We start from the raw sequence: 19,027 nt of genomic DNA, 5'->3' as shown, positions 1-19,027 counted from the left end.
ACTCAAGATGCAGGATGAAGTTGCAATGAACATTGCAGCCTCGTTTGCACCCAAAACAAAGCTTAAGGTTCAAGAACCTTCGGAACAACGGAATACCCCGATTGGGGAATTGTTGGTCAAGAATGGGCTGATATTGCTCAGTCAATTAGAGTTGGCCCGTTGAATGTTTCAGGCGACGTTAGAAACAAATTGACCAAATTAGAACCAACAGTACTAACTGTTCCGTTGGTCGGTAGCGCCAACATAAAAGAGCATTTATACCACATTGCAACAGTAAAAAAGGAATTCACTGACCCACAATCTGCACGCTTGAAACTTGTGTTGGCTCTAACAAGTTGCACGGCCACCCTCCAATATGGTCCGTGTCTACTGAAGACATTTTCGTCGCTCATTAGCATTGGCTCAATTCTGAGTAGATGCTAGCTGCCTTACCATATTTCAAACTCGGAGGCGCCGAGACCCCTAGGCTTAAGCTTTTGAGTGTCTGGGGGATCTACCAACAGTCAATGACACCCTTGTCATATCACAATGCAAGAGTAAGCAAGAGTACTCGATTTTAGGTAATTTACCACAATGCTATCATTTTTTTCTGTACTTTTCTAGCAAATGCAAGTCCAAGTTTATAATACGCAGATAGATAGAAATAAATCAACTTACCCCAATCATAAGAACTCAGTCACTACGCTACTCACATTTCTCTGCCTGCTCTTTTGGGGTTTTTCTGTTGTTAACATGTCTCTGTTTCTATACGGCCTCGCTACCAAAGTCATTGTGCTTTTCTTTCTATGTTCAAATCTCGTTTTGGCGGTCCCAACAGAGGCCAATGGAACGGTTGTGGCTCGGTCTTTGGACAAGCGTCAGTTGTTCAACCGTTGTGGACGCTCAAGGCTAGGATCTCTACTTACCCAGTCTCTCCAAGATGCAAACGATATTGTAATCATCCTTTTTTTTCCTTCTTTCCTTCTTTCCTTCCCTCTTTACTATTTTTCCCCTTTCCCCTTTTTTCTTTTTTTTCTTCTGTTTCTTCTTTTTCTTTTTTTTGTCTTTACTTATTCGCTTAATCAAATCTAATACTTCTGCAGATGGCCAACATGGTCGATCATCTAGATCTCGCCATTAGCCTCTATCGGAATGACGGTTCTGGTGAATTGAGACCAGAGAAGCTGGCTTCGAACCAACGGACCTTTGACGAACACAATGCTTTTGCTACCTACCGCGCCTTTATTACCAATCACTACACTGGTGTCAATGCAGAAGGTAATCGTGAAGGTCTTGAAAAGCTCAAGTATACACGTGGTAAGTTGCAACATACGAGACGAAAATATTTAGGTAATTTATCATAAGAGACGAAATTTCTTAGGCAGTTAATGCTACTTAGATAACACTATTAGACTATGCTCCACTTGACAACCCTGTGGTCGAATGTACTAACTGCCTTTGCACAGAACGAGCGAAAACCATTTCTAATCAGCTATCCAAGTACCTAGATGGCACACCCGTGAGATGGACCCGAGGGGGCTTCCCTTACATCAATTTCTATTGCAACGATAATCAAGTTTTGGCAAGAAGAAATAGCGAAGGGAGGACATACACAGAAGGCAAGTCATCATTGTGCCCCCAAAAGCTTTTTTGGCCTAACATAGGTATACTAGATACTGGAGAAGATGACTGTAAGGTATATCGAACACTTGACATATTTGATACTGATCACCTTAGCCGCCTTCACTAATACGGGAGGGCTTGCGTTCTGGGTCCTGATGAAGTCAGCTACACAGGAAGGTAGAGAAACATGGGTGATGCGGAAAGAAGTATGCGACGCGGACCCTGATGATCCCGATTATGATACCGCCGACGACCGTTCGGATGACGGTTCGGACGACGATCTAGACGATGATTCGTCCGAAACATCGCCGACGCGTTTCGGTCTTCCTGTGGGGAAGAGACTCAACGCATACACTTACAAGGCTATCTTTGGAGCCGTCGAAGAGACCATGGTTTTCTGTCCTGAGTATCACGATAAGTGGATCAAGACTGAATCAGAGCGCTTATCGTCGGGCAAGCATTATCGAAACCTGCATGTAAGTATTGGTAACGAGCCTACTGACGATCAGAAAGCTGCTGCTTCTGTTCTCCTCGCCGATCCCGATTTCCAGAATGGTCAAGGCAAGGAAAAACGGGGGATCTCATGGTTTGGAGATTTTCTAGTCCAGGTGCTCATTCATGAATCCACACATGCAGAGGCATTCACTGGTGTTGGAAATGCACTTGGTGAGTTTTTTCTTTCTCACAATGGTAATGAAGGCTTAACACTGATGTGCTCGTAGTTGATGTCCTTTGTCAACCACCTGCGACGGGCGAGAACCCAGAGCCAGACCCTTGGCGTACCACCAACTTGGAATGTCTACGAGCAGTTGTGAGAGGAGGTGATATCGTCATCGGCGAAAGAAACCAGGGTCATAAGGATGCAGGTAGGTTATCCTTGATTGAGGTCAATCCATCAATGTGACTAACGAATTCAATAGAAGGTTTTGCTATGTATGCAATGGGTAACGTATTTCTATTCTAAAAACCTTCTGTATCTTACTAATAGTTTTTGAAAGCAACTTGGGTCAATACTGTCGCTTGGTATCGAGGGTTTAATCCTCAAGAGCGGGTGAACCCGTAGATCGGTGTTAGTAGTTCTAGTTCCTCATTGTTGTAGTTTAGTTATTCTTGTCGATGTTCAATTAGGGAATCTTCATCACAGCAGCGTCACCAATAGAACTACGGTGACATAACAATAATTCCAACAATGTGAAAACTATTTTAGTCGCAAACATCTATAGTCAGGCAGCTGCCCCTGCTAGGCTTTTTTTTTTTGGAAAATTGAATCTTGAGGGGAACAGTATAGAATTCTTTCAACAATCTGTGCGGTTGACGGTCAGGAGAAGATGGATGGCCGTTTGGGCTAAGGATTCAATAAATGACCTAAGCTCATAGCATAAATTACATAAAGTGACCTACTAATTTCGTCCCTCATTTCTCAAGCGGCCACCTTTTCGGATACACTTTAGGTGCGGACATATTAAACTTCCTTTCTTTAAACTGCAAAGGGTTCAGCAAAATAATTTCATGGAATTTCAATGAGAAGAAAGTATATAAAGGAAAAAATATTTATCATAGATCATCATCTGAGTCCCAATTAGGAAGGCGAAGTCTGGAGCTGCCATTGGGACCATTCAAATATGGCTTGAGCTTGCTCAAAGACTCAACCGTGGTACAGAAATTGACACCCGCTGGCTCAAAAAGGGACAGCAGGCTAGATTCCGTAGTCAAATCTCGCTCCAAGGTGCATGCCAAGTTGCATCCTACGTGGCTGAGAAAAGGGAATTTATCCTGGCTTTGGAATTTTGAATCTGCGGAGGCAAATAGCGCTCCATCAATTAGGCGCCTTCTATCCAAAGTCTCTCTGTAAATCACTAGAGAGACAATTGAACGGGGAAGAAATCGGGTCAACATTCCGGAGTCACTGTTCTGCTCTCTTCGCAATCCGAAAAGTGGTATAGCGTTGATAAAAATGTGTCGAAGAGTAGTGAAGTTTTTGAGATTAACTTCCAATGGAATCTTCCTCATGTGAAATCGGCGGGTTGTGAGATCAAGATGCAGTACCCGCAGAGTGCTCTTGTGTTTCTGTAGGATCTCAATCACGTCGGACGGTTGGAAGTGATTATCGTGAAGCATATCGGGAGGAATGGGAGGATTGCCTTCGTACTGCGTACTATTAGTATCATTAACATCAAACAGGATTCATGCAGTACTCACCCCACAACGAGGGGATTCATCATCCTTGTAGGATTCAAACTCAAATGCGGTTAGACCTCCCGTACAGGCGTTTAGAAGTCGACGAATACTATTAGCCGATAAGAAAGTATCCGTGATTCTCAATGTTTTAAGGCATGGCAGCTCTATATCCCATGATCTCAAGTCTCCCTTATATTGATGTAGGTTTAGGGTTTGAAGAGCTGGAGCAAGCTCGATGAGAGAGTTGGCACCAACTCCAAGATCAAGTGTTTTCAATGGGAGGTTGGCGACTCCCAAAGACCGGAGAGAAGACCCAGGAAGCCCACATGTAGGCCATGTATGATTGCCTTGAAGGCTGAGGTACTGCACGCAATGCGTTTGGGCAATTAGCGTTGCGATTAGCTCTGAATTCAGCCAGCGCCAAGCAGGTGCAGAGCTTTCATTCATTGCCCATCGTAGGTGCCGCTCCTGTCTTTCTGTCAAGTCCCTACTATCGTCGAGATATGAGCTTAGAAAGATGGGATAAACTTCAGGCCAATCCTGAGCTTCACTTGCTGGTATTTTTGATGCTCTTCGTTTCCAAACAGCCGGAAGGTCTATCTTCATAGCCTGGGCCGCTTCTAGGAGAGCAGATCGGTTTCCCTCCTCGTTGGGCTTGAAAAGGAGGGTATTGATGTAAACGACTTTGACTTGACGGCTAAGGTCAGGACGACGAGCCAAGGTTTGCATAAATGAAGCAAGCCGGCCTCCCCAGTCATACATGTTGGACTTCCAGGAATCGCCGTAACCCAGAACAAATTCGTGGTACAAGATCGGCTGAGCAACATCTCTGAGACGCTTGGAAGCTAAGCAAACCGCAAAAAGTGTATCTCTGTCGATGGAATACCACGATTTCTCATCAGGCTGCTGTTTTGGGCGGCAAGGTTTAATAGCGCGTAATGGTCGGTCATCCCAGGACTGGTTGTAATGGTCTTGACAATGAAGACATGAATGACTGAAAATAATGAATAGTATATCATTGGGAAGACGAGTTGTTGATGAAGGTTCCATGGCGTCTTTGTCGTCTTATCCTGGACAAGTGTGAAGAAGAGGAGAGAGTTTGTTTTATTTCAGCTGTTGGTTTTGCAATTGTCATGGTGCCGCTGGTTGGCTTATCACGTGAGGCACAAATGCTACTGTTGGTACCAGCTTCAAGCTAAGCATGGCACTGTTGTTTCAGAAGTTTTGCCTTTCATTCAAAACGGTGTAGAGTATTAGGTACTGCAGTACATACCGATTTCCAGAGCTGATTTCTTGTGACAAGATTCAATGAAGTGAATTGTAAAGTGGGACGGGATCATTAAACAAGCTACTTCTTTTTAACTCACCCACCAGGATATAAGACGGTTATAGAGTTAAACTCCAGGCTGGTTAGTCAGCTGACTTGACTTTGTAAGTGGAACCTGACCTCACAAGTTGATGCGGCTTAATTAAGATAGCTTCACAAGGAAGATTTAATCCCTAGAAAAGGAGTTTCTTCCTCTGTTCCAGCCCAAGTCTAGAATTCGCTCACTTTTACCAGCTACAGTTCTTAGCTACTTTGTTATTCCCATTTATGATTGTTTGGACACATATCCTGCAATTTAATAGCTGCCTCCAATATTTCGTACCGGTTACCCTGAACCCGAAGACGCATAAATCCGCTGGCGCTTGTGGAGTCAAGCCACATCAAATGTCAGTACTGGCTGGCCGGATATAGAGCGGTAATGGAGCTTTGTCTTGCTGACAGAGATACACCACTCTGAAAACCCTCAATTCAATCTAGTATCTACAATACTCAACGTAAAACATCGTTTAATCGGTTTCATACACATCTCTGTTCTCATATTATAGGACTAAATTTGTGGCTAGGAGGCTGACCCAATTCGTTCTCGAACACGGAGCTCAAACACATGTGAATTATGTCGGTTAAACATTTCCCGTAGTCACATCCACTGTCCAAAAGCAGGGGTTTATTGACACCTGCCTTTTCTTTTTCAGTTTTCATTTAACCATCACCCAGGTCAGGCAACAGATGTTTTCGGACTTTGTCCTCATGATCCTAATAATGTAACGCTTTGTTGGTTGTTGTGCTGTTGGTTGTGTTTTGTTCCACTTCTATATGCAGCTAGACAAATCAGGCAACAATGTGAGAGTTGAGATACAGGGATTCATTATTTGTATTCATGATTTAAAATTAAATATTGAGGTTATAACGTTAATAATTCACTGTCTCGTCAATTTGAGCTTAATTCGTTGCCATTCCTGTTCGTAGAAGAAGTTGAAATATGGGTTGGTCGACCCTCATTGAGGGAACAAACCCGGATCACGAGTTAACAGCCCCAGCTGCGACTAGTCTTCATACGAACTGTTACTGCATAATGACTAGGCACGTATTCCTGATTAATTTGGCTATCTGTGACTAGGTTGGCTCGGATACCCGGACGATGGATGCATATATCATTGGCATCCGCTCCCTGTTCAGAAATAACAGCTTCCCCTCCCAGAGATGTTTATCTCGCAGTTCTGAGTCTGTATTAGCAACTGAAGCCAAGCCTTGAGAGTAGGCAGTCCGATACCGATCTTGCTTGGTAAAACCATGCCGTTATTCCTTCCTAGGATGTCATTTCTCGTGAAACTAGGCCTAATATTGTCTCTGTTCGCGAGCTGGGCGTCATGCTTTACCAAGTTCGTACGTCCCCCAGAGCGGGACGAAGATCAAGCAGCCGACCAGGATATGACGAAAAATAACCAATATTAAGATGGACAAAACATCCTGATCATCTTTGACACCAACATTAGAAAGGTTGATCTCTATATTCGGCAAGTTATAGACGCCATAGACTCTGAGAAAAGTACGGAAGCTCTGTTGAAAAGTAGGGATAACTCGTCTCTTTAGTTCAATGTCATGTTAATTCAGTTATCTAGGCAATGGTAATTCGAAATCCGAAAAGTGGAAGGCTCAGTACGATATCTCGAACGTGATGGAGAATAACGAGGATTGCATTTACTGGTTCGAGTTGAGAGATAGGGAAAGTAACGGGACTCTGGCGGAATCTCAATACGTAAATGTCAGCGCGCCGAAATCCGACGAGACGAAAACTACCGCTGCAGCTCCGGCATCGCCAAATCTCAACATGGAGACAGCTACAAGCACGACAGATACATCACCAAGCATCGAAGCGAGTTCTACATCGGAGCCTAGTTCGAAATCTGGATTTTCCAAAGGTGAAATTGCAGGTGTCGCAGTAGGCGCCACAATTGGAGGTCTGTTGATTCTTGGTGGCATTGGATGGATAGTCTGGAGAAGAAGGGTGAGAAGGAAAAATGATGCGGTACTGGCAGAGCTTCCTGGAGATCACAACCAAGATCAGCCTTACTCCGAGAGACCAAAGAGTGAACTACCGGCTGAGCCTATAGTCTTTCCTTTACAAAGACCCGGAAGCCCTTCTAGAATCTATGAGGCACCGTAATGGAAAGAACAAGAGGTAGTATCGGTTGGTAACATAGGCCATGCTGACGCTAGCATGCATTTTTAAGCAGAGATAATGTATAAAGGGAGGTGCATGCTTACATTAGTACAGTTTTTCCACATATGTTCAATGTATTTGTATAATTCAAGAACAGTTTAACTATGCTCGGCCATGGACAACCGATACAAGAGACGTCTTAGCGTTCCTCAGTGTCTTCTTGTACTCTTCAACTTTGGAAACACCAAGTACAATCAGTTCCTCAACTGTGTCTGAATCGAGTTGACTCTTCCACACATCAATAACGCCATTCGCTTGCTGATCATCGATTGAAACCGACATAACCAGGTTCCCTTCATCTCTGAGCTCCCACGAAGCCTTTCCATTGACGACCATACCCGTCGGCTTCCAACGCACCTCCCCAAGCCCTCCACTGGCTTTGAATGGTCCTGTATTCCCCTTGACGTCGATTTTGTGTTTGCGTTGGGTAAAGTTGACCTCGGTTTTGTGCGGCAAGGTGTGAAAGTCTATGGTCGCTATTTCCACGTCATTCTTCACGGATTTGACATAGCATTTATCTCCCCAGACGCCGAGGACTGCTTTCCTTGTTACTTCGTAATTAGGTGTTGTGTCGCCTTTCATGGTTAGAATTCGCTGGTGACCCGGTAGAGCGGTGTAGTGAATCTGAAAAGCCGATGATTCCGTGCTGCGTCGTGGATCTGGTGTTGCATCCTCGCGGACGATGAATTTCTCAAGCCAGGATGGAGCCATGTCTTGTTGATTGAGGACTGTCGTGATACTTGAAGAAGGAGGATTTTTATTATGAAAAAGTTGGATGCCGGATATAAATAATTGATAGCTAGGACCCCTGAACATGTTCATTCAGCTCGCCAGTAGAAGTCTCCGCTCCTTGTCAAGCGCGCCATTAAGCGCTCGTCGCTACCAGGAACGAAAACTCAAATAATGCCACTATTCCCAACTAAGTAAAAGGGACTTCAGCTCAGGGTCCAGGTTACATCTAATCACGTTTTATCATAAGCTTTAAACCCTAGCGGTGTGAGATATTAGCTCAATTAGCCTCATGCCATGATCTTTAGCTCATGTCAGATGGACATTTCATATCATGCTTAAAATCGCGACTTTATATCATTAATCCGAGTAGTGCTATAGAGAATAGCTCTACTCAAAAGATAAATACTATCCGATAAAATGCCAACTAGTTGCTATTCACTTTGGAATATTCTCCAAGCTGTAAGTCGACTCCTCGTCAACTTCGACCGAAGGAGACCTCAAGACACATGAATAGAAGATCGACATTGTCAGTACTGTAAGCCCAATTGCAACAACGATGTAAACCCAAATATAGGAAGAAATTCTCTCTTGGCCTTCCCCATCCTTTTCTGACCACTTGAAAAAATCCATGGAAAAGAAAGTCTGATGATTTGTCAATACAGTCCTTTGAATACTTTTATTTTACTTACTGAAACAAAAGTAGCTGGCAGAAATATCATTCCTAGTGTCGCTATAGACTTCATCAAGCTACTGTCAACACGTGTCATTTGAGCCACCTTGAGATTGACGCGAGCTATCTCTTGGTTTGTTCTAGCATCCTTGTGCCCAATGTCATTGAGTTCCTATTTATCGTTAGACCCAGTACAGTTAGAACTACTGCTCACTCACAAGTTGTGTTGCTATCCTCAGACCTTCGGTGATATGATTGCACTGTCGAATGTGCTCGTCGTACTCATCAATGAGATCTTGTATTCTCGTCTTGATCCGGTACCCAACGTCTTTAAGATTGGTTAATTTGGGTTGAAATTGTTCGGTGTCATCGATCGTGGTGATCCCAAAATTTGTATCCTCGAGGTTTTGGACCTCCTGAAGCATTTTCCTCAGTTGCGTTTGCCAGTTGAGTAGGCCGTTGCTGAGAAAGCTGGTATTCTGCCACAGTATGACAGCTGGCTCTGGAGCATCTTTGTCTTCCATCCATGGCTTTCTGTAGTTGACATTCTGGCTAGTTGTGCCTTTTCCCGTGGGGGAAGATTCGTCTATACTTGGGGCCAAGCGAAAATGGGATAGTACGGTCTGCAGCTTCTTAGGCAAGTAATATTCCCCATTACTCCCCTTATCTGACAGTTGTGACAATTCGGTTTCGCTCCTGTCATCTTCATTTATTCTGGGATACGCAAGATCGTTAATCCTCTGAACCGATTGAGTCATATACTTCCTGACCAATCCAACATGTCTCTCTCTTTCGAACTCCGCAAACATAGTCGGGAGGATCAATGGATGGAAGCAATTACCGTCAAAGTTTCTTAAACGGTTTACGATAATGTCGGGATTGCTTAGGATGTGACCATATGAACGATGCTCTTTCAAATCACAGCCATACCAGACAGCGTTGGTCGTCAAGGTTTCGGGGAAAAACGTGACCGATAGAGCCATATCGCCTTCCCAAGATCCAGCTGTTCGACAATTATATACTATGCCGGGTCAGTATGGGATAGAATGTGTTGATAAGGGTATTATATACCGATTGATGGGTTGGTTGAGTCACCATAAGTCCAGTTGAAGGGAAGTGATGAAAAGCTGCATTGTGTATTTCGATTGATAGCACGAACAATGGACCCATGTATTTTCATTTGGTCCATGATATCCGAGAACTCGTTTTCTGTAAATGGAATCTCATCCAGTGATGACATTTGTGACGCCAGAATAAGATTGATAGTGGAGAGGTTGTTGTTTGTCTGATCGGCGGAGGTAATTCGCCCATGTGTAGTGTCGGAGATCTAAACGTGTTAGTACAGCATCTCGGTTGAATGGTGTGACAGGTACCTGTGCCAGCCATCGCTCAAGGTCCGATTCCCCATTGATGAGTCTGCGACCGCTTTGTGGTTTGGGAGCGGACTCACCACAGGGGTTGATGTTGTCTTCTGATTGGTACAATGGTTCATTGAGCGAGATAGTAAAGGCCTCGTTTGGATGAGGCTCGAAATCTAAAAGATCCCAATCCTCGCTTCGCAGTTTCGGGTGACGATTGAGCCAGGACATGATGTAACGTTTGCGAGGTTATGTGGAGATATTGTTTGCATGAATGTAACTCTTCGGCTCTTCCGATCTAGAGGATTTATACTGGAAGGGACCAGTAACGAAATGCTCTCTGGACAGCGAATCTCACATTCCCGCTAAGCCTCAAAAGAGCCCTACATGGTGCCTTGAAGTGAAACAGAGGCTTGGTCACTCTCATCATTCGTTTACCGTGATGCGGAGTTGTTATGGGATTGTAATCTATTACAGTTGCATGTCACAGCACGTTCGTGGAAACGCTGGTATCTGTGACAAAATGACTTAGAGATGGCTGTCTCGCATCCCACAGCCCGCTCTTTGTGCCGCATTTCTGCATGATACACGACAGCCTGCTTTCGTACCTCATATCCATTGGTGGCCTAATCCGACAGTGCCACATGTCTACTGATTGCCCCCGCACAATGCACCATGAGTTGTCTTGTGAGATCACACCATCGCCTATCATTACCAATAAAAGTAAGCACGGCACCCTTCAGCTTTTGAGCGGTTTTTACCTGCAGAATCATGCTATCTAGAGTAGACTTTGGATTGAAAAATGAGGAATGAGGCTCTGCTGATTTATCCCAAACGACAAGGTATAAAGTATGTCAATCAAGGACTAGGCAAGGCAGACTGATATCGATCTATCGCATATCACCATTGCTCAGCCTTTTTGTGACCACGATTCAAGTCACGTCAGATTCAGATCACGCCCGATCGATATGGAGACACAGTTTCTTCCGTTTGAATACGGAAACAAGAGAAAGCTTGAAGAAAAGCTGATGGAGGTTTTGGGAGCAGGTAACTTCCAGGTTATCGACGTACGACCAAGAACATCATATTTATCACAATCTAACAACTATTAGCGTTCAAACAATCAGTGGAGGGTTCTTGTATCTCAAAGGTTGAATACAGTTAGTTTCCCATGATATTTCGTGCGGCACCAACAGCTACTAACTATATATCGCAGACACAAATCGAAGACATTAGACTGTCCATGAGAAGACACTATTTACCCACAGTGTAAGCTGGAAACCTGGAATGTAGCGCTGGGAAGTTGCCAGGTACCATCTGGTTGTTTGAGTTGGTATTCATTTAATACCTTCTTGCTAGGGGAAGGTAAATAACGAAGAGTATGTTTTCTCTCTCTCTTAATTTAAGTTAGCGACGAACTCCTTCAAAGTCAATTACGGTGAATGCCTGACTGAAATATGGTTCTATTCAATTTGGTGATTTCCTTGGTCCTGCAATTTATCCACCAAAACATGATTCAAAAGCGGTCCTGGATAGCTCCAATTTGTAAAGCGGGAAAACATGAAAAACACCTATCCCTATCCTCCATTTAACCTTGATAATACATATGAGTAGTACATGTGATACCCTAGCAAGAAATGACTACTAAAAAATAGGTAAGGTTATCTCATCGATAACAACTGGCAATATCATATGCAGAAAGAAGACCAGGCGTGTAGATAGTGAGTCTGTTGGATTGCATCTAGGGCAGTCAGTTAGACAATGTGTATCAGAGCGACTAGGTGATACTACCTCGACAGTATATCTATTGCTCCAGCGACGGCTCAATATTCTCTCCAATTTGCTTGCACTTAGATTCGTGCCGTCTAATTCTTGCCGAAAGCTGTACGGCTCCCTTGGACGAAAGAGTGGTCTCATGTCGATTGGGCTAGCCAGCGATATTGGTGGTTGAGATGTGAGAACAAATGTAGCAATTTTGTGAGGACAGGCAAGATGTTCGAGGGTTGAACAGAAAAGTCGATTAAATACAGAGTGGGGACTCTCTATATATGGGAATTCCTTGTCGGCTCAGTGGAATCAGGCCAGCACGCACGCTTCGGCCGTCATTTGGTCAAATGCAACACAGCAAATTTAGTGGCTGCCAGACCATGACGAGTGTACCTACCTACTTAAGGGCAATGATTCGCACTGGAATTGGGGGAGGCGCGGGTGTCAGCTGTCTTTTCAACCCCCCTGCTCGAATGCCTAATAGGCTATGCATGTAAGACAATTCACTGTGCAACCACTGCGCCTCAGCATATGATAAAGCGGTTGGATGAAACACAGACTGTTATTCCTTTTCTTTCCACCTGTAGGTTGCCGTGCGAGGGCATTTTGTGCGAAACATCAGCGACTTCTTGTTTCCAATCAATGGCAAAGCTACAGTCATGCCACCAAACACTTCTGACTCACAACCGGTAAGGCAAGCCCATTCAAAGTCCAGCAATCCAATTATTATGGATAAATATTGTGAGTCAGTGAGCTGATATTATAAAGTTGGACGGCGGTATTCACGGCCAGTTGAATGATATTGTTCACAAACGAACCTTGAACATTTACCCTAACTCATCAACCTCGTGGTTTCAAAGACCCGCTTTGGGTACCCAAGCAAGCCATGTGACATCTAGAGTCTCGGATTATGGTAGGAATGTACGGGAAAGAAATGAAGCTGGCTGGGGACTATCCCGAGACAGCAACGAGCTTGCAGGCCTGAAACCCTCAGGTACTGCCAATTCCTTCCAACGACCTGGCCTCGTCCGTGATTCAGACCTCAACGATAACACCAATATTCCAATCAAGGCCCGTCTCAATGGAGCACTGCATCTAGACAAGCGCAATAATGAGAAGCGTTTCCTGCCAAGTGGCGATCTACAGGTCATTTGCAACCCTTCTAGTGTATTCGATGAACTAATTGTCAATGGGTACGATGGATATTATGCCAAAGCGTATGCTGCCTATGTGTGTGAAGAGCCCGCACGAGAGATCTTCGCAGTCTTGATTTTAATCAATCAACTGGCGTTCTTACCAGCCTTCATACGTGCCGGGATGACCGATGAAAATTTGCCCTTCAGTGGCAACGAGCAACACACAGAGCTTTGGTATCGCATCCCCGGTGGCAAAAGGCGTGCCAGGTTCTTGAATCATCCACAAGATGCAGAGATGATGAGAGAATTCTACAATAAACAGTGGTGGGTGCACGTTCCATTCCTGGACTGGGATAAGGAGAATCGCAAAGCCCTCAGCTTTCGTTATGATCTGGGAACAGTCGTTCCTTGGACCTATATCGGTAAGCAGGACACCCGTGGCGGATTCGGAGTTGTCGAAAAGGTCAAGATCCATCCTGATCATCACTCTTTTGTAAGCTCACTGACATTCCTTTCGAATGTTTTAATTCTGACTTGGTTGTTAGACACAATACGAGACTTTTGCGCTCAAGACCATTATAAAAACCCCCGATGATGACGATTACAAGTTCTTCCAAAAGGAAATTGCGGCGTTCCGGAAAATGAGACCCGGGCCTCACCTGGTCGAGCTGTGTGCGACACTCGAGATCACAACCGGTGACAACTTCATGCTTCTATTCCCATGGGCTGAAGGTGGGAGTCTTGAAGATTTAATGAGTAAGCCGAGGGACGATCTTTTAAAAGCCCATGATTTGACGGAAAGGGAATTTGTGCGATGGATTGCGATCCAATGTCGGGGCTTGATTGATGCCCTCGGCACAATTCATGATACCCGTATCAAACATTCACATGGTAGCCAGGATGGAGACGTAACCAGCCAACACAAAGATTTCGGGATACATGGTGATATAAAACCAGCTAATATCCTGCACTTCAGCCAGGAGACAGCTCAGTGTCGTCTTGGAAACCTTAAAGTTGCTGACTTTGGCTTGATCACATTTCACACGCGCGCGTCCAGAACCATGATAAATCGCGCCTCCGCATACGCAGCCTCTCAAACGTACCGCTCACCGGAACATGATATCGGATATTCCATGTCTAAAAAGGTTGATGTCTGGGCTTTAGGCTGCGTATTCTCGGAGTTGATGACCTGGGTCATTCTTGATTGTGATGCGCGTCAGCATTATAAACAAGCAAGAAAGGATGAACCAACCTTTTCAGGCGCTGCCAAAAACATAGGCCAATGGTGCGAAGACAACTTCTTCTTGAAACATATTCAGAAGACTAAACCCGTTCTCCGATGTGGCCCTCAAGGTCGTCGACCCAGAGCCAAATATGACTATGACGCTATTGTGCGGCGGAGAGTGAGAATCAAAGGCGGCGCTTCTCGTAATAGGGAAAGAAGAGAGTCAATATCGAAAAGTCCCGAAGACTCTGAAGAGGTACCGAGACTAAAGGTTAGCGTGAAAGAGGTAAGATACATAACGGGGAATGACCGGAGGCAATGTGTTGATATGAAGAGTGGCTGACGTTGGGCAGTGGATTGAGAATCTGATTCGTACAGTACATCACAATGAACAACCGACGTTCTTGAAAGTTTTCCTCGAATTTATTCGCAGCAAAATGCTTAATCCGGACAGGGAAGAGAGAACTGATTGTGATGATGCTGTGAAGGATTTGGACAATTACATACCAAACGACTTGGGTGTTGGCTATTATTTTACTCTGAGACCACTAGACCAAAGATTGTAGGGGAAAACAGATAGAAAACAGTATATATTACAGAGAATTTATGTCTTAAATGGCATATTTCAAACCCTGTGGATGAATTGGACGTTGTTCAATTTCATCAACTTCGATAGACGATGTTCTGGTATCTGTCCATCGAATCCATGAGCCACCCCAGGGTACACATTCAGTTGAACGGCGACATTGGCCTCCGCAAGGCGCGTAGCAAAAGAAATTCCTTCATTCTTCAGCAGGTCCAGAGTTGGAACATCGATCAGTGTAGGTGGCATCCCGCTCAAGTCGTGACATCGCGCCGGACTGGTGTAGTACGACACATTGAGATCATTCCGTTCATCTACCGAACATCATTAGTATTCACCATAAAGAGATGAAAAGCATAAAGAGATGAAAAGCCTTTGGTGAGACTTACTCAATTTCAGTCCGGTGTATGATTGCCACCCAATCTGGTTCAGCTTGTCTGTAAACACATGCCACTCATTCTCGGCAGCGCCCTCTACTGCCTTTTTCCTATCGTCCAGCATTGGGTAGTTGAGAAGAATACCTGCCATGGGTGGGAGATCTTTTCTTTCTCCCCTTTGTCTACGGTCTCGTTCCAAGAGGGTAACGCCAGCTGCAATTGCTCCACCTGCACTGTTTCCGGAGAGGAGAACTCTTGCTGGGTCAATGCCCAACTCGGACGACATTTCGGAAGACTGCAGCCAGGACAGAGCGTCTAAAACGTCGTGAACTGCAAAAGGAGCGGGTGACTCATTCTTCGGACAGGATGGAGCGATAGAAAACTCGGGTGCTAGGCGGTACTCCACGGAGAAGACTTGGGTACCTGACCGCTCTGCCAACTCGGCGGCCCATGGTCTGAAAGCATCAACACTACCGGCAATTAAGCCACCTCCGTGTATGTAGAGAATTGCCCGCTGAGGTTCGGCAGTCGATGCAGTGGCAATGGGGATGTAACGTGTGATTGGTATGCGATGTGGCGCAGTGGATGATGGCAGCGAAGAAGGTGCAAAGTGGACGCTTTCTTGCATTCCATCTGGGTAGTTAATGGTAGAAGCGACCATTACCAGCATACCATCCGTGGCATTGCGGATATCTGAGACAGTATCCATTGGGGGTGGGCCAAGCTGCTGTATCTGAAGATCGACCATCTCCTTAAAGACTCTGTATTCAGGATCAACAAATACAGGCTTCGAAGCGTAGTCTGGTGCCGTCATTGTCGTTGTATTGTCGAGTTGGGTTATATAGTAGATATTGAAATATGCTGATAGAGATTGTGTGAGATTGTGTGAGATTGTTACATATTTATAAAGTATTCGCCCGTTAACAGGATCCTTTACAAATAGTAATGAAGTCGACATGTTTGATACTTCAGCATAATGCGTTATGTTTATGTGTAATTCAATGTGGGGTTGGTTCCACTATCATGCTGTAATTACAGGTCTCGAATATTAGTTCACTACAGAGCCCGAGTTGACTAGTAACCCTACCAGGGAAAAGCCAGCAGGAGAACCCATCATTGTGTAAGCACAGTAGTTAAATGTATAATGATGAATGTTGGCATCTTGATACTTGAGACATAACTGAGAGGACAAGTTTCCTTAGTACCGACGTGCTATTAACAGGGATCTTCTACTGAGATCTTATCTACTTGTGGACATCTCTTCGACAACCTCTATCCCATCTTCCGCCTGAACAGTTCGCTGATTCACCACAGTTTGACCGGTCTTGCCCACAGGAGGAAGTGATTCCGAAAGACCGGCATTGGCCTGAGTTCTTCTCGGGTGTGTCCGATAGTACCAGATACCAGCGCCTGCAAATATGATGCCAAATATTGCACCAACTACGATACCACCTATGGCACCGGCCGATATTCCCTTCTCATTTGTATCCGACTCTGCCTCTGTAGTAGTCGTCGAGGCTGACTCTGCTTCGGATGTGGTTGAGGCGGCTGAGCTCGAGGCTGATGTACGAGGTCGATCAACACCCGTCACTGTGGAGACATCTAAATCTGGAAACTTTTGTCCATCGTAGGTAAAGTCTACACTAGAGACTCTCGTAGCAGGCGTGGACGCGCAACGATAATCGTGAACTCCGCGGGGATAGGCATAGGTACGGCAGTAGGGTGCTGTATCGTTAGTGCTTGAAGGAAGTCAGTAATTAAACAGCGAGACAGTTATGAAGCAGGAAGAGCATACCATTGTAAATTATATGTGTTACTCACGCAAACATCGTCACATAAATTTGGATCAAGAGCTTCATCTCTTGCCAGACATTTAGTGCGGGCAATACCAGTTGTCTCCCCGTCCAATTCACAAGCGATGAACTTGAACGATTCAAGTTCCCATAAACATCTGTTCCTGTTCTCGCAAGTGATCGGGATCTGTACCGATCCAGAGAGATAGCCACATACCGAGTCCGATGCGTATGTTATCGTGTATTCCGGTGCACCATCATCCGATCGTGCTTCGAGATGGAAAGCTCGTGTGGTTGGGGCGGGTGTCGACTGTTGAAAGCCCTGGATACTGGTTGGAAGAGGATAGTCGATGAAGCGACCGAGTACAACTGTTGTATATACGATGATAGTGACGTAGAAGAAACGCGACGTTGGCGACATAGAAGAGTTCATACTTTCACCAGCAACGATAAATGGAAGGAGAAATAAATGAGATCAAAACTGGAAACCGTTGGATATCCCAACTATATGCAGGGCGAGCAAGGCAGCCCAAAACCCCCTGTCAAGATTGATAAGGCGTTTCGGTGCGAAAAGAGGCAACCACCAAGTCTGCCGCATGTTCAAACCTCAGTGACGTGGGACGAATGGGAGTCTGGTGGCTTGCAGCGGTTCAGGCTATCGAGACAATAGTACTACGCCAAGGCACTCACACCTAGCGTGATGGCGGCTAGAAAGAGATAACGGTAGAAATAATTATTAATTCCAGCGCCATATTGGGACAAATAAACGGGAACCATAGTGAATGTTACTAAATCTGCTTCATTTACGCGTAGGTGAGATCCCGCATGCAACGCAAGGCTGCTTCACAGGTCAAAGCGCTGGACAACCACCGGACCCCTGTACAAGTCTAGAGTAGTGTCTATTCGGCATTGAAACAAGGCAACCTGCAACCAATAGCACAAAAGCTCAACTAAGATAACACAATCGCCAATCAACGCCGATCATGATATCATATCCTACGGTAAATGTTAGGAATATGTCTTTATTGAAACCTGGAAACCTCGTTACTTATTGTTATTTTAAGTATAAATGCAAGTAACTGTTGGAAACTATACTATCAAGTGTAGCTTGTCTGCTAGACCATCAGTGTGCCTGCACAACAGATACATATTGCGACAGTTCACCCAGGGTAGAAACTAGATAAAAGTTTTATGTGGAGGAATAAGTTCAATGAACTACTGAAAAACAATTTGGTTTTCGTAACAGTTTCAGAACCTAAAGATTTCATTTTGGTGTGAAAGTTTGGGTAGAGAGGAATATTGCTGGCTACCAGCAGAGACAGGTTAGAACTCTATGCAATGGAGACTTTCTTCAAGGTTCTATATGAATCTTTATCATATAACTAATCATTTATACTCGCAAGAACTTAATATATTGCAAAGAGCTTGGATGTAACTTGTGAAGAAATAAATAGCTTCCTTCTCTGCTCAGTTAACTCTTCTGTCGTTATCAGTCATCACCCTAAACAGTTTCCATCGCTATCAATCACGTACAGGCATCACAAATTACTCGATTTAATCACCCAATCAAACAATAAGGAGGCATATTCTAGCTTACCAAGCTACTTTTGACCATGGAGCAGAGTCCAGCTAACAACGCTACTACCTATTCTTCACGGGAAGGATCAGGAGGACGACTATCCCGGGTGATATCTCCCCACAATCTGACATGAGTGAGCACCTAGACTGATATGGAATTTAGATGACGACTCCATCAATACCACTACAACAGTCTAACAATACTAGTCGCTGTGGAGTAATGATAGACCGGTGGCTAAAAGAAACCCCCAAAAATGAACCATTTTACGGTCTGGCTGTGACCGAAGTCGACAACGCAACTGCAAGGCCAGGAAGTAGTAAGTAGCCACAGCCTGGAAACTTCAAGTTACAACACATGGAGAAGGGATCGGGAGATATGGCAGGCCTTCACTCTTCCGCCATGATGAAGCCGTTTCCTGCAAGTCTATATTTGACCTTGGCAACCTGTAATCAGCAGTATGTAGACCACAGAAAGATTGA

At 44.7% G+C, this 19,027-nt stretch overlaps 7 protein-coding genes across 7 annotated transcripts; 3 read left to right on the top strand and 4 right to left on the bottom strand.

Annotated features, from left to right (window-relative positions):
- Positions 1-1,091: 1,091 nt before the first annotated feature.
- FSST1_000137 (uncharacterized protein) lies at positions 1,092-2,566 on the top strand (the record flags this gene model as incomplete). Its single annotated transcript, XM_083227265.1, has 5 exons — positions 1,092-1,296; positions 1,653-1,670; positions 1,717-2,268; positions 2,325-2,468; positions 2,523-2,566. The coding sequence occupies 5 exons, from the start codon at positions 1,092-1,094 to the stop codon at positions 2,564-2,566; spliced, it is 963 nt and encodes a 320-aa protein (XP_083090319.1).
- Positions 2,567-3,156: 590 nt separating this feature from the next.
- On the bottom strand, positions 3,157-4,830 carry FSST1_000136 (uncharacterized protein; the record flags this gene model as incomplete). The annotated part of the gene is made up of 2 exons (XM_083227254.1): positions 3,157-3,750; positions 3,802-4,830. The coding sequence occupies 2 exons, from the start codon at positions 4,828-4,830 to the stop codon at positions 3,157-3,159; spliced, it is 1,623 nt and encodes a 540-aa protein (XP_083090318.1).
- Positions 4,831-6,418: 1,588 nt separating this feature from the next.
- FSST1_000135 (uncharacterized protein) lies at positions 6,419-7,271 on the top strand (the record flags this gene model as incomplete). Its single annotated transcript, XM_083227243.1, has 3 exons — positions 6,419-6,486; positions 6,601-6,653; positions 6,727-7,271. The coding sequence occupies 3 exons, from the start codon at positions 6,419-6,421 to the stop codon at positions 7,269-7,271; spliced, it is 666 nt and encodes a 221-aa protein (XP_083090317.1).
- A 159-nt stretch (positions 7,272-7,430) lies between these two features.
- Positions 7,431-8,039, bottom strand: FSST1_000134 (uncharacterized protein; the record flags this gene model as incomplete). The annotated part of the gene is made up of 1 exon (XM_083227232.1): positions 7,431-8,039. The coding sequence occupies one exon, from the start codon at positions 8,037-8,039 to the stop codon at positions 7,431-7,433; it is 609 nt and encodes a 202-aa protein (XP_083090316.1).
- Positions 8,040-8,495: 456 nt separating this feature from the next.
- Positions 8,496-10,319, bottom strand: FSST1_000133 (uncharacterized protein; the record flags this gene model as incomplete). Its single annotated transcript, XM_083227221.1, has 5 exons — positions 8,496-8,702; positions 8,750-8,902; positions 8,949-9,751; positions 9,802-10,057; positions 10,104-10,319. The coding sequence occupies 5 exons, from the start codon at positions 10,317-10,319 to the stop codon at positions 8,496-8,498; spliced, it is 1,635 nt and encodes a 544-aa protein (XP_083090315.1).
- A 737-nt stretch (positions 10,320-11,056) lies between these two features.
- Positions 11,057-14,782, top strand: FSST1_000132 (kinase-like domain-containing protein; the record flags this gene model as incomplete). Its single annotated transcript, XM_083227210.1, has 5 exons — positions 11,057-11,155; positions 12,443-12,544; positions 12,624-13,484; positions 13,537-14,487; positions 14,570-14,782. 5 exons carry the CDS (start codon positions 11,057-11,059, stop codon positions 14,780-14,782), a joined length of 2,226 nt encoding a protein of 741 aa, XP_083090314.1.
- Positions 14,783-14,841: 59 nt separating this feature from the next.
- Positions 14,842-17,390, bottom strand: FSST1_000131 (alpha/beta hydrolase; the record flags this gene model as incomplete). The annotated part of the gene is made up of 4 exons (XM_083227199.1): positions 14,842-15,113; positions 15,189-16,037; positions 16,425-16,915; positions 16,972-17,390. 4 exons carry the CDS (start codon positions 17,388-17,390, stop codon positions 14,842-14,844), a joined length of 2,031 nt encoding a protein of 676 aa, XP_083090313.1.
- Positions 17,391-19,027: the final 1,637 nt, after the last annotated feature.

Source organism: Fusarium sambucinum, chromosome IV (genome assembly GCF_050947815.1).
Source record: "Fusarium sambucinum isolate potato_lamoka chromosome IV, whole genome shotgun sequence".
NCBI classification, from domain to species: domain Eukaryota; kingdom Fungi; phylum Ascomycota; class Sordariomycetes; order Hypocreales; family Nectriaceae; genus Fusarium; species Fusarium sambucinum.
Note: the sequence above shows the minus strand (reverse complement) of the source record. Positions and strands in the feature narration are given on the sequence as shown.